Source organism: Piliocolobus tephrosceles, chromosome 13, assembly GCF_002776525.5.
Source record: "Piliocolobus tephrosceles isolate RC106 chromosome 13, ASM277652v3, whole genome shotgun sequence".
Lineage (NCBI taxonomy): Eukaryota > Metazoa > Chordata > Mammalia > Primates > Cercopithecidae > Piliocolobus > Piliocolobus tephrosceles.
The window spans coordinates 2,134,010-2,147,926 of record NC_045446.1 but is presented as its reverse complement, the minus strand read 5'-3'; the positions used below and the strand labels follow the sequence as shown (position 1 = coordinate 2,147,926).

At 61.4% G+C, this 13,917-nt stretch overlaps 1 protein-coding gene across 2 annotated transcripts in view; it reads right to left on the bottom strand.

The window, feature by feature from the left end:
* Nucleotides 1-767: 767 nt before the first annotated feature.
* Nucleotides 768-13,917, bottom strand: part of CD81 (CD81 molecule) — a 20,619-nt gene continuing 7,469 nt past the window's right edge. Inside the window, exons 1-8 of one of the 2 annotated variants that reach the window (XM_023183552.1) lie at nucleotides 11,048-11,089; nucleotides 7,723-7,837; nucleotides 4,053-4,150; nucleotides 3,178-3,252; nucleotides 2,638-2,742; nucleotides 2,193-2,294; nucleotides 1,447-1,533; nucleotides 768-1,357 (exon numbers count right to left, since the gene is read on the bottom strand). In XM_023183552.1, coding sequence (XP_023039320.1) covers nucleotides 1,295-1,357; nucleotides 1,447-1,533; nucleotides 2,193-2,294; nucleotides 2,638-2,742; nucleotides 3,178-3,252; nucleotides 4,053-4,150; nucleotides 7,723-7,837; nucleotides 11,048-11,074 — 672 coding nt within the window. In that variant the 5' untranslated portion in view covers nucleotides 11,075-11,089 and the 3' untranslated portion in view covers nucleotides 768-1,294. Of the gene's footprint in view, nucleotides 1,358-1,446; nucleotides 1,534-2,192; nucleotides 2,295-2,637; nucleotides 2,743-3,177; nucleotides 3,253-4,052; nucleotides 4,151-7,722; nucleotides 7,838-11,047; nucleotides 11,090-13,917 lie in introns of those variants that run through there. The other variant, XM_023183551.2, reaches the window with a different exon arrangement.

Below are 13,917 nucleotides of genomic sequence, written 5' to 3'. Positions count from 1 at the left end.
ACCTTAAGACTCACAAAACAGACTGTGTATCAATAAGATACCAATGTGACAGCGGGCCCTGAAAGAAATCAAAGTATTTTACCCCGAAATGTATTTCTCTGATGTATTTTGAAATGGCCCTGCAAGGCTGTCTGTCTCTTGGGAAAATCTACATTCACTAGAGAATCCTCCTCCCTTTCAGGGTCTATTTCCTTATCCAGGAGATAATTAACTAAGATTCCGGCACCTTTTTAAGTCTGATAAGAAACATTTACAATCTGGAGGCTTCATCTGCATAATAAGAATCTTGGTCTCCACAACTTCTTCTCTTAACCCAGACAGTCCATTCTATCGATTTCAGGTCTTTAGATAAACTCAACCAATTGTTCATCAGAACATCTTTTAATCCGCCTATGACCTGAAAGTCCCTCCCCTTCAAATCGTCCCACCTTTCTGACTAAACCAACATACATCTTAGATGTATTGATCGATGTCTGACGTCCCTAAAATGTATAAATTCAAGTAGCCGGACTACCTTGGGCACCAGTTCTCAGGACCTCCCGGGCTGTGTCAGAGGCCACAGGTGCTCTTATTTGGCTCAGAATAAATAACTCCGCAAATTTTACAGAGTGACTCCTTTTGTGAATACCAGGGATCCCAACCCACCCCCTTACCCTGGAGCCCACACAGTCCACAGAGCCGAGCCCCACCCGTGCCGGACTCCCCTGCCCTCTGGCCAACCCCTAGGTCTCAGATGCCACTGGCACTGAGGGGCTGGACAGGCCTGGTAGCATGCCTGATGTTCCTTCTTTATTAAATGACGGATTCAGGACGTTGTGATTACAGTTGGAGGTGACTGTTAGAAAGGACAGGTGCATGAAGGCAGAGAGTGCCCATAGACTCGGCTCTCGAACCGGGGCAGGAGGGAACAAGGTGAGCTGTGCAGCCCACAGGACGGGCGGGCTGGGTGGACACAGCCCCCCAGGTCGGCCAAGCTGAGTCTCTGGGCGAGTGGCTCCCAGGAGGGGCCTGGCTGAGCAGGCAGAACTCCCTGGGACCCCAGGGGCAGAAGGACCCCTGCCCTCCAGTTCCCAAGGCCCAGGCCCGTCTCCACTCACACACGCCACCTACATGTGACGTCAGCCCTGAAAAGGTAACAGGAAAGTTCAGAACAAAAAACCTCAAAAGTAAAAAGGCTACGTGTAGCAGAGTAATACCGGAAACGTTATATACACAGGCGGTGATGGCCCCCTCAGAAGTGTCCGGGTCACTCGGGGGGCACTGCACAGGTCCCTGCGGCCAGAGCTGCGGGGCCTCAGTACACGGAGCTGTTCCGGATGCCACAGCACAGCACCATGCTCAGGATCATCTCGAAGATCTGCGGGAGGGTGGTGGGGGGTGCGGTCAGCATGGGGCCCTGCGGAAGGGGCAGCCCAGAGAACGGGCCCTCCGTCCCCGCCCACTCACCATGATCACGGCGACCACGATGGCAGCAATGCCGATGAGGTACAGCTTCCCGGAGAAGAGGTCATCGATCTTCTGGTGGCAGTCCTTCTGCAGGGGGGCCAGGCGCGTGTGGTCAGGGGCCGGGCCTCGGCTTCCGGCTCCCTGTTGTCACTTAGTAATCCGTGGTCACCACAGAAAGTGCAGAGGGGAATCCTGGAAACAGCCCCCCACCCCCCACCCCCCTCGGAACAGGTGGGTGCAGCGGCCCGGCCTCTGCCGGCTTTCTTTTTTCCACTCTTTTTAATGTAAACACGAAATGCCCGGGACACACTGTGCCGTTTTCCCCTGAGATCACGATCATTGGTGTCACTAGATCCCTACAGCATCACTGATGTGCACCCACAGACGACTTTCACTGAGGCCTCAGCAGGCAACTTCCACAGGGCACTATATGGCCTGCAGGCCCTGCCAGCTACAGGCTGTCAGGGGCGTCCACACCCACGAGTGCACACGCGGAGCTGGGGGTGCAGGTGAGTTCCCGCCCCCCAGAGCCTCCACCTTCTTCACCCGGCATGCGCAGCGCAGGGCACCTGCCTTCCTCGTGGGCCAGATGCAGTCCCACCCCGACCCGCCAGCAGAGCAGCCCGGGCAGGGGCCACGCCACCCAGCGTGGTCGCTCCCCGTGGGGCTGCCGTGTGACCTGCCGACCCCACCCAGGGGCTGGGCGGCACAAGGGGATCAGGCGCGGCCCCGGCGGCCTCACGCACCTTGAGGAGGTTGCTGATGATGTTGCTGCCCGAGGGACACAGATTGTTCTTGAGCACTGAGGTGGTCAGACCGGTCAGCGTGCTGGAGCCACAGCAGTCGAGCTGCAGAGAGCGGGGGTGCGAGGTCAGCCCTGGACGTGGCCGGGGGATGGCGGCTCTGGAGAACCCACGGGGAGGCGGCCAGGGGTATGCAGCGCTCCCCACTGCAGAACGCATCCAGGGGCCAGCCTTCTCCCTCCTCAGCTGCGCTGCTCAGAGCTTTCCACACCCTGGGCCAGCCTGGCCCACTGGGTTCCCACCCGAGTACCACTTGATCCCAGGGGTCCTGGAGGTCCCAAGGGCACCTCCTGCACCTCTGGGCGGAGGCAGGATTTGTCCAGGACGAGACACTCCCCAGCCGGGTCCCTGCGGCCCTGCTCCCCGCCCTCGCCCCCGCGGGCCGCACCGTCTCGTGGAAGGTCTTCACCACGGCCTTGGCGTTGTTGGCGTCGTCATCCACCACGGCCTGCTGTAGGGCCTGGTCGTAGAACTGCTTCACGTCCTTGGCGATCTGGGGGAGGGGTGCGGCCACATGCACAGGGGGGACCTCCCCACCTTGCCCCCACCCCACCCCGCCCCAAGCGGACGCACTTTTCCCAGGCTCTCCCTGGGCAGGGTGGCTTTGAGGCCAGACCCCAGAGAACAAGGACTCTGCACTCTCAGCTGCCCCAGGGGTGTCGGGACACGGGAGGTTGGCCTTGTGCTCAGCCCCAGTGCTGCCTCCTCCATAAAGCCCCTGGAGATCCTCCTAGCAAGGGGGACCCAGGAGGAGCCCAAAGAGCTCCCACAAAACATGGGTCAGCCCAACCCCCACCCGCGACAGAAGAAGAGGGTGCCCTTCACCCGCCCAACCTGCCACAGGAGAGGAGGGTGCCCTCTTCACCCACCCCACCCGCGACAGGGGAGGTGTGGCGGGTGAGGGGCACACCCACGCACCCAGGCTCACCTGGTCTTTGTTGACAAAGCCCCAGATGCCGGCCGCCACCTCACAGGCAAACAGGATGACCAGGCAGGTGAAGAACTGGAGCCAGGCAGTGGCCAGAGGGAGGAAAGAGGGCAGGCTGTGGGAAGGGCCCCAGGACACACACCCAGGTGCCCAGCAGGTGTGTGTGTGAGGGGCTAGCGGGAGTCACCAGCCCACGACCTGACCAGGAGTGAGCAGCTTGTGTGGAGCCCTGGGGCACAGGGCCTAAGACTCGGTCCAGGAAGGAGCCGTCAAAGCCACGATGTCCCCACGCGGCACCAGGCTCCGCAGGACGGGGTAGATGGGGCGGGGCGCGAGGGGTGGGGTCACAGGCTGGTGAGTCCAGGACGTCTGCAGCCCCCAGGGAGGCGTGTGCAGCAGCATGACCCCTGACTGGTCTTCCCCACCCCCTTGCTCCTGCTCCCCACAGGAAGGGGGAGCTATGGGATGTGCCTCAGTTTCCCCCACTGGAGACAACGGGCACAGGCTCCCTCTTCCTGGACTGGCCAGGCCCTGGATGGCACAGCCAGGCCTGGGCTTCCCACTGGGGGCAGTGTGCCCGGAACACTGAGGCTCGCCTCAGAGCTAAGGCTTGCTCCCTGTTGTATTTGTGGCTATTTTTTGACAAAGAAAAGCGGTCACGTAGGAACTGGCCACGATGGAGATCAAGCATGATGGGATTTAATTTAAAAACCAAACAGGAAAACCAGGGCACAGGAGCCACCTCCCCCAGAACTCTAGGTTCCGCCCTGAGCACCAGCTCTAGCCCCTCCTCAGGGCTAGACGCAGCCCCCAGCCCCTCCCGGGCCCAGGTGTCTGCAGCCTGGGACACGAATTCCCAGTCCTCCCCACCTTACCGTCCCCAGCAGGCACTGGGATTCCTGGATGGCCCCGTAGCAGCCCAAAAAGCCAACGAACATCATCACAGCGCCCACAGCGATGAGGATGTAGATGCCTTGCGGGGAGAGAGACACCGGGTGGGCGCCTGCACGCTCGTCACAGCCCAAGACCCCGCAGGGTCCTGGGTGCCAACCCCACCACGGGCCGCCCAGCTGGGAAGATGTGGGGTTGCTGATGGCCAGGGATGAGCAGCGAGGGACCCCACATCCCAGCCTGGCCTGGTGAGTTCTCTGTGCCTCAGTTACCTCTCCCATGACACAGGACGGAGACTGAGGAGGCCACGTGGGGACTGTGCACCTCGTAAGTGCTCTGAGTGCTGGTGACAGGTGCTTCGCAGGGATGACACCTATGGTGTGGCCCACAGCCCGCCACCTGCCACACCCACCACACACCGCCTGCACTTGCCACCCACCACCCACCACCTGCACCCACTCCCAAAGCCTCTGGGACTCGGCGTGGGGAAGGAGTGGCATCAGAAGGCACAGGGTGGGCCCCGCTGTAGGCCGGGGTTGAGGGGGCAGCCCAGGAACCGGAACCAGAACCAATGCTGCCTCCCCAGTGTGGTGCGAGAGGAGGGCGGGAGCCCTGCTGGCTCCTGCCCCCTATCTTGGCTGCACAGCAGCACTTCGGTTATGGGACCTGCGTTTGAACCTGGCTGCTGTGTGGGCGGATCAAGTTGACTTCCTAGGCCCTGGGCTGAGGGCTGAAGCCCAGCACCCCACCTGGGACAGCTGGACCAGGACACGTAGGCCAGCCCTCCCGAACTCCCCCACGGCCCCTGGCTGGGCAGCACACACCTGGGGAGGGAGAAGGCGCCGTCCAAGGGTGGGGGCCACACTGTGGGCCCGAGACATGGGCCTGGCCACCCAGACAGGGCCCTGTACCCTCGGGACAGCTGTTAGTGTCTCTCAGTGCCTGCCCATCCCCCTGTCCCTCAGCAGGCGGGGCTGTCCCCTGTCGCTGCGGCAATGCAGAAGGCAGCCCAGGCCCCCTCCTCACAGCCAGGCCCATTGTCCCTGCCCAGCCAGTCCACGGGAGAAGGTGCCTGGGGCAGGACTCACCGCCAGGCAGAGAACACACCCAGATCTAGGGCTTGGCCACCCAGCCTCCTGCCTGATCAGATGAAGCCTCTGCCAGCAATGCCCTGCAGGTGGCCACCTCCTTACGGGCACAGTGCCCAGGAGCCAGGTCTCCCTCCCCTCAGGTCCTGACACTCCTGGGTTGCAAGGTTGGATTCACTCAGGGGTGCAGGTCAGGAGGGCCCATTGCCTTTTTTGGTTCTGACAGGAGGTGGGAGGCCCAGGGCTGCCAGACCCCCTGCCAGGCCCCAGCCCCACCCCAGGCTCCTCTCTCAAGCCCTCAGGCCTAACCCACCGCACCCGCAGCGTCTCTGGGGGAGTGAGCCCAGCAAACCCGCCCTGTTCCCAGCGCTAGAAAACAAGCCCTTGGCAGGGCCCGGCCCACGTTGGGGACAGCAAGAGGCTCCAGAAGGCCAGTTCTGGGATGAGCAAGGACTTGATGGCCAGAGGAGCTCCAAGGGGTCTCCGTCCAGTGGGGACCCAGGCAGAGCCCATGTCAGAGGTGACAGGTCCTGTGGTCGTGTGGCCAACACAACAGCAGGCTCCTCCAGCCCAGGGAAACCACAGCCAAGGACCGAGGGTGGGCAGCTCTGGGGCTGGAGTTCTGATGTGACCACGGTGACACCACGCGGGTGAGACCCTGGCTTCTAACACCAGCCTCGCCCTGGCACTGTGGAGGCAGCACCACTGCCCCATGGGGCCTCAGCACAGCCTGTGACCTCTGCTTCTGCTGACAGTGGGGCACAGGAAGGAGGCCTGGCATACTTCTCTGGGGTGTCCCCTGTCCTTGCCCCAGCCCGAAGCTTAGCGACCCTTCAGCTCCTCTCCGGCCACACAGGGCCGGACGCCGGCCCAGCAGTGGGAGCTGCTCTAGCCACAAGGCTTGGTCACTGGGTGCCTGGAGAGTAACCCCTTCCAGGAACCCCTGCCTCACACCCACTGGCCCCAGGTCCTGGAGAAGGGGGGCAGCCCCCTCCTGTCCCTGGATAGGAGTACGAGGAATGTGCTGGGGGCAGCCTCGTTCTAGGCCAGGGATGCTGTGGTTGTCACTGGCTGGACTGGTGGCCCTGGAGGACAAGGCCCAGGATGGCTGGGAGGACCTTCTGGACCCCAAATAGCCCTAATGATCTGGGGAGCGGGAAGGAAGAGACCCGGGAGGGGCCTCCCAGTAGAGATGCACCCTCGGAGACAGGAGGATGCTGGCCAGGCTTTGCTGCCCACAGCCCAGGCACACGGGCAAAGCTAAGCCGAGTGCTTCTGAGAACGCGGGCAGGAGCACCCCAGCTGCCTGCAGGGGGTGTCTCCACACGAGCCCCTGGGACAAGCAGCCTTTCCCGTTCTCCTGACACACACCTGTGAGGGCACCACGGCCCCGAGAGAGGCCAGGAACCTATGGGCAGGGTCACGGGACCCTCCCCAGGATCAGCTAGGCCCAGAAACCCTCCGTGGGCCACAGGCTTCTGTCTCTGCGGAGGACGGGGACTGTCCCTGTTGACACCGTCTGGACCCCAGCACCAGCCATCTGACCCACGAGCGGGGCATGGGGAAGAAGGAACGGGCATGCCGTGTGGCCAGGGTCCTCACCTGGCCCTGGGGTGGCTGCACAGAGGCGGGATGGTGCAGGTGTGGGGCCATTTCGGGCCTCCTGGGGCCCTGGTTCAGCAACTAAGCCAAGCAGCCTCCGTAACTGGCGGGGGGCCTGGCCCTACAGCTCCAGGCCTGGGGGCACCTGCTGGCTGAGGGAAGCCCTGAAGACTGGGAACACACAGGCTGCCCACCCCACCCACCCCTCAGCTTGTGAGGGCAAGAGGGCCAGCCCAGAGGCCTCCTCTAAGGACAGACGCATCTCAACAAATGCTCCAGAGCCCCACCAGCAGCAGCCCTGCCGGGGGTACCAGGAGGAGGGGTGCTGCTCTGCACAGTGAGATGGTCCTCTTCCTGCTCCGGGCCTTGCCCCTGCCCCCCTCCTCCTCCATCACTTCTGCTCCTGGGGGTGGGGAGGGCAGCCCAGTCCCCCACACGCAGCCTAATAAGGCCGCAAGGTGCAGCTGCCTGCAGAGGCAGCTGAGTCACATCAGCCTCTGGGGTGTCTCCACCCCTCTCCACCCCCGCCCTGCCCCCTCTCCACCCCTCCCCTGCCCCCCCTTCACCCCTCCCCTGCCCCCTCTCCACCTCTCACTGGGTTCCATCCCTTGAGCTCCATCCCTCCCTCCCTCCCAGGCTCAGTGCAGCCCAGGCATCCAGCCCCACCCTTCCCCGGGAGCCTCCCCTGAAATAACCCCACACTTAAAATAAGCAAGCTCTCAACACAGTCCTTGCCCGGGCCTGGCTGCCACCCCCTGCCCTGGCTCAGGCCAGAGGAGCCAGCAGGCCACAGGCCCACCTCCACTTCAACCCTTGTGCCCAGAGCCCTTTCCAGGGCCACCTCCCTGCCCAGACATGCCATGCCCGACTGCCTTTCACCCTCCATGTCCTCACCCAAAAGGCTAGGCCCTGCCTCCTCCTGGAAGCCCTCCCTGAATGCGTCTGCGGCCACATGTGCACTCACCTACGTAGAAGGTGTTGGGCGCAGGCTTATCTCCCAGCTCCAGATACAGGAGGTTGGTGGTCTGCGGGTCATGGCGGAGCCACAAGGCTACACCCAGGATCACGCCTCCAGCCAGCTGGGAAAGAGCAGGAACGGTGTCACACGTACCAAGAGGGCTGCGCCTGCCCCACACGCGCAGCCTGAGCAGCCTCCTGCCTTGCTGAGCCACCCGCTGGCTCCCGAGCAGGGACCAGGTGTCAGCTCTGCTGCCCTGGTTTTCGCAATGCCCCGAGGAGCCCCGGGAGTCAGGAAGCATGAGGCAGGTGCTTTGGCCGCCATCTTCTTGGAGCCTGGCCCTGCCCTGCACCTGTGGAGTGCAACTCCAGCACAGGACTGCCAGGAAGGCACGGGATGCCGGTTCAATCTGCCTCTCAGATGAAAACGGAATACTTCTTTAGGATAAGTGTGTCCCAAATATTGCATGGGACATACAAAAAAATAATCTGGTGTTTATCTGAAGTTCAAGGTTAATTGGACACCCTGTAGTTTCACTTTCCATATCTGGCCAGAGGAGATACCAGGACCTGAGCATCCCAGGACCACCACACCCTCCTGCAAGGATGTGGCACCACCCCAAGAGTTCTGAGCTCGTTGGGGCACTGCCTCTGTCTGGGGGTGCTGAAAACTCTGGGGCGGGGGCACCCCATCTTTGCTGCCAGGAGGACGGAGTAGGATTTGATGTTACCGGGCCAAGCTGTAGGCACCAGGGCCTGCGGGGTTTGTGGGATACATCCCTGCTGCCATCAGCCCTGGGAAGGGAAACTTGGGAGGAAGGAAGCTGCTGTGGTTTCCAAGATGGGCTGGGGGAAGGGGTGCACAGAAGCCGGCCCAGCACTGCTGCTCAGCAGCTGGGGCAGGAAGGGGGCTGTGCTGGGAGTCCGGCCAGCGGGGATGGGGCTCACAGAGAGGAGAGGCCCTTAATGCCAGGTCGTCCTGTGTGCACACAACCAACTCTAGCCAGGTGGGGTCTACCTTTGAGACTGGGCCCCAGACCAGGCTCAGCTCAGCCCACTCTGATCATCCAACGTGCCCTAGGCCCCCCTCCGCACGCACCAACTCCTCCTCTCTCCCTAGGGGCAGTGCCCAGCCCTCTGGTGGTGGGAGGGGACACAGGCTTTTCCTCTGTCCCTTGTGCCTAGCACCATGCAGGGCACACTGTGGCCATGTGATCCCCATAAATGACCAGTGACCCTGAGCCCTGCTGCCCCTACCCTCCACTCCAGGACCCCTCGGCCTCCTGCTGCCCCTACCCTCCTCCACTCCAGGACCCGTCAGTCGCCTCTTGCAGATGCTCCTCCCTGCTAGACAGGATGGGGACTGGGTCCCCTTCAGACCCCTCCTGGGGTTTCTTCCTGCCCCAGGCATGAAACATGGCCCCACAACCCTGCAGCAGCCTGGGGACATTGCATCCCTAGGACGCAGTCAGTTCCAGGGTCCCTGGTCCACAACAGGAGGCCCTTGTTACTGGACAGTCTGGGTGGGTCAGGTTTTACCCCCTGCTGCCCCAGAAGGACAGAACGAGAATCCCCTAAAACACAGTCTGGCAGACAGCCGTGCGCAGCACTCAGGCTGGGACCACCCACGCCAGGGCGTGCTGAAGAAGCCTGTGGGGTCAGGGCCCCACAAGTGTGGCCACCATCTGGCTCCCATTGGCCTGGGCGAGTCTGCCTTCCTCCTCCATGCCACTCTCACAAAGGGCCAGGCCCTGGGGGCTTCCTGGAGGAGGAGGCAGGGGGACACAAGATGAAATCAGCAAGGTGAGGAGGCACCCAGGGCGATGAGGGCACAACTTCCCCAGCGGAGAACGTCAGCCCAGAAGGCAGCTGCTCCCAGAGCTGAGTCGGAATGCTTGGCTCTGCCACCAGCTGGGTGCCAGGCAGGTCCTGTCCCAGCAGCTGAGGCCTTGCCTCACCAGCACCAGGCGCCGACCCCACCACAGATGCAGGGCTGCCAGTCAACTGCAGAAGAGAAACTGAAAGCTTAAAAAAAAAAAAAAAAAAAAAAAAAAGGAGAAACCGGGAGCTGGACCCAAGACCACCACCTGGATAGCCCCACTCCTGCTCCAACGGCCCTGCCAGGGAAGCAAGCAAGGCCCCAAGGTGGGGGTGGGCAGGGGGCTGTGCCCAGCAGAGTGTGAGCTTCGGGCCCCAGTACCATGGCCCATACCCAAGGAAAGCCCTGAGGACTCCCCAGGCAGGCAGGTCTAGGGCCTTGGTGAGGGTTCGGGTGGGTGGAGGAGCTGGGGGCTCTATGCCTCCTCCCCCTTTCCCTCACACTCCTGCCTCCCCTCACCCAGGACCTAAGCTGGGCCTGACAGACAATAAGGCCAGAGGGGGCTGGGCGTGGTGGCAAGTGCCTGTAATCCTAGTACCTTAGGAGGCTGAGGCGGGAGGATCACTTAAGCTCAGGAGATTGAGGCTGCAGTGAGCTATGATTGTGCCACCGCACTCCAGCCTGGGTCTCAGAGCTAGGCTCTGTCTCCGAGAAAAACATTATCCAGGTGTGGTAGCTCACGCCTGCAATCCCAGCGCTTTGGGAGGCCGAGGTAGGAGGACTGCTTGAGGCCAGGAGTCTAAGACCAGCCTGGGCAACATATCAAGACCCCATCTCTGCAAAAAGTAAAAATAATTAGCTGGGCATGGTGGCATATGCCTGTGGTCCCAGCCACCTGGGAGGCTGAGGTGGGCAGACTGTGGGCCCAGGTGTTGGAGGCTGCAGTGAGCTGTGACCACAATGCTGCTGCACTCCAGCCTGGTGACAGAGCGAGACCCTGTCTCATGGGGCTCTCACCCCAAAGGGGTTGTTGATGGTCCCCCGTAGCGGGCCTGCCAGAGCACCTTCTCCGCGCACCCGACACAACAACCTGGGCTGTGGTTTCTCAGACCTTCTTCTGAGGAGCTGGACCTCCTGCCCTCCTATGGGAGTTTCTACTCAATTTTCATACTTTGCTTTAGAGAGGATGGCAGCCTCCTTCCCCTGCCCAGGCCCCACACTGAAGCTCTTCCTGCCGAGTGGAAGGTGTGTTAGAATCACCGAGGGCCCGACGTGCACCTGCCGGCAGTACTGGAAGCCATCTGGCAGGTGGGACCCCAAGTGTGCCCATCACATGACAAGGCCCCAGGGAGGTCAGGGGCCCCTGGCTTCCAGAATCCTGCAGGAACAGACAGCTCCTAGTTCTTCTGTGCCCATTACACCCGTGGGAGCACAGGGAGGGTCGTGGACAGTGCAGGAGAGGCAAGAAGGGTGGGGGCTGGGGGGTGGCCCCAGAGAGCCTGGCTGTCCTCACCCTTTTGCCCTCTTGAGCTGGCTCCATCTGCAGCCTGGTGGGAGGAGGCGGTGGCGAGGCCGAGTTGCCATGGTAACTCTGGCTTCCTCCAGGGCCTCTGAAAACATTGTTTATTTGTTTTGAAACTGTGGTCCAGAGACCGTTTTGAGAGCTGTTCCAGGACAGAGTGGGGCAGGTGGATGGGGGAGCCTCATCCCCACAGAGACCTGGTGGCAAACCCTGACTCAGCCACAGGAGCTGCGGGGCTGCTGGAAGGGTCCCCGGGCTCCCTGTGCCTCAGTGTCCCCCTCTATAAAACAGAGCTGATCCTGGAACGGTGCCTGGCTCAGAAGCTGCTCCCTAGGGGCTGATCCACCCCACGCCCTCCCTGGCTGGGCAGGGACCACCCCTCCTCTAGCCTGGGCACTGAGGGGATGACCCCATCTAATGGGCACAGCGTCCTAACAGAAAGGTAGTGACAGCAAAGCTTAACCTAAACCCCGAACCTGCTAACGGTGGGACTCCAGGCCATGCTGCAGCTTCTTGCTGTGCTCTGGGAAGGGGCTTCTTTTCAGACTTCAGGGGCGTGTGGGAAGGCTGCCCCCAGACAAGCCCCGGCCCCAGGCCTCTGCTGAGGGTTGCAGGGAAGGCTGGTCCTGGCCTGCAGGGCCTGAGAGCCTGGGTCAACACCAGGAAGGACCCGAGGGCCCATGTGACTTTTAATAGGGCAGAACAGTTGGGCCAGGAGGGGTGGGTAGGACAGTGGGAAATGGGGGTGACGCCAGCCTGCCCACCTCAATTGTCCCCGAGGCTACCAGAAACAGTTGAGAGCCACCCTGGGTGGAAAAATGGGGCACGAAGGAGTGCCAGGCACTGAGCAGAGGCCTCACCTGGGCCTTGGTCTTCCCAGCCCTAGCATGGACCCACAGGGGGCCATGTTGAGCTCTCCGGCCTTCAGCAGGGACCTTGAGCTGGAGCTAGGTGACAACGATGGTGGTGATGGTCACCCCCAGTTTCTGGATGAGGAAACGGAGGCGGAGGGACTCCCCTAGGGCCACCTACGAGGGAGGGCAATGGCAGCACCAAAGCTGTGGTGGGAAAGGCAGAGGTGCCCCTGCCCTATACCAGACCCCATGTGGCAGGACTAGAGTTCCCCAGAGTCAGGAACGCGGAAACCACCTGCTCTCTGAAAGACACGGGGCAGGGCCTGGTAAAGGACATGTGCCCTGAACGTATGCAGACCTTTCCAAACTCAACAGCAAGCAAACCGACAACCCAAGCTTTACAAGATGGGCAAAGACAGGAACAGACCCTTCTCCATAGAAGACACACACAGCAAATAAGCACACGAAGAGATGCTCCGCCTCGCTAGGGACCAGGAAACCCAGGTCAAGCCGCAGCCACAGCCTGAGCGCACCCAGAGGATTGGCTGCCATGAAAACGACCAACCACAGCACATGCTGCTGGGGGAGGCGACTGGGGCGCACGCAACGGGGGCTGTAAAACGGTCCAGCCACCTTGAATAACAGTTTGGCAGTTATGTAAAACTGCTGCTTAAGTGGTGAAACCCACATTCACATGACCCAGCTGCTCCACGCCCAGGTATTTATCCAAGAGAGATGAACTTAGGTTCACACAAGACTTGTACACAAATGTTCTAGCAGCGTTTCTTGTAAATGCCCCAAACGGAAACAACCCACATGCCAACTGACTGGTGAACGGGTGGACCTGGGAGCCATCGCGGCCTTGCACACGTGGGTGCAACCCTGCTCGGCAATAAAAAGGAACAGACGATGGGCACGCCACAGCACGGGTGCAGAAATGACGGGCACGCCACAGCACGGTGGGTTTCTGGGTAATTGTGCTGAACCAAAGAGGGAGAACAGCAACGGTGCACAAGGGCCTTCTGAGTTCACTTGTTGAAATGCATGCTGTGTGCACCCACAGCAAGGGCCTGTGGTTGCCCTGGGACGGGGAGGAGGGGCAGGAAGCAGGGATCCCAAGGGTCCCAGAGGTGCTTGGGGAGTTGGTGATGGTTTCACGGGGGTATAAATCTGTCAAAATTTACCAAGTTGTTCCCTTTAAACATCTGCATTTACTGTGTGTCAATCACGTCTAAATAAAGCTGTTTGAAAAGCCCCCACATCCCAAGTCCCTGATGACTGAACTCCTGGGGGCCAGTGTTTCTTCTGGGCCCCAAAGGCCCCAGGCTGCCATCTTGGTGCTAACTTCTTCCGAGGCGGAGCCAGCGCTTCCCAGGGGCAAGCAGCAGCGTGGGAAACACCAAAGCCGTGTCCTTAGAAGTGCAGTTTTAGGATCAATCAGAGTTAGGACTGGAGTAACTCTGGAGCCCGGATGTCAGTTAAAAGAGAGAGTCCCGCTTTCATGGTGATGAGGTAGAGGGCAGCCCAAGGCCCTGGCTGCTGAGTGCCTTTCACCTAGGTGACCTCAGGCCCATCTCAGCCTCTCTCTGCCTTGTCTACAAACCAGGAAATAAAAGTGCGGAAGCTGACATCCACACAACTCAGCCTGCACAGCAGCACCCGGCTCTCCGACACAGGTTTCCTAAGTGCTGGAATCTGGGCCTCCTGTCATCCCTCTCCCCACATAGACCTCCATACAGGCGCCTCCCTGCTCAAAGCTTGCCTGCGGGACGCCTCTCTGCTACCAGCTCCCACCTCCTAAGATACTCCAGCCTCCGGAGGGACCCGGCTTCTGAGATGCCCTGTCCTCATGATGTTCCCGCCTCCCAAGTGGCCCGGCCCCAAAGATTCCCCGCCCCCCAAGACACTCCACCTCCCCAGATGCCCCACCTCCGAGGCGCCCCACCTCCCGAGGCGCCCCACCCCACGAGACACCCCACCTCCCGAGACGCCCCACCTCACGAGACG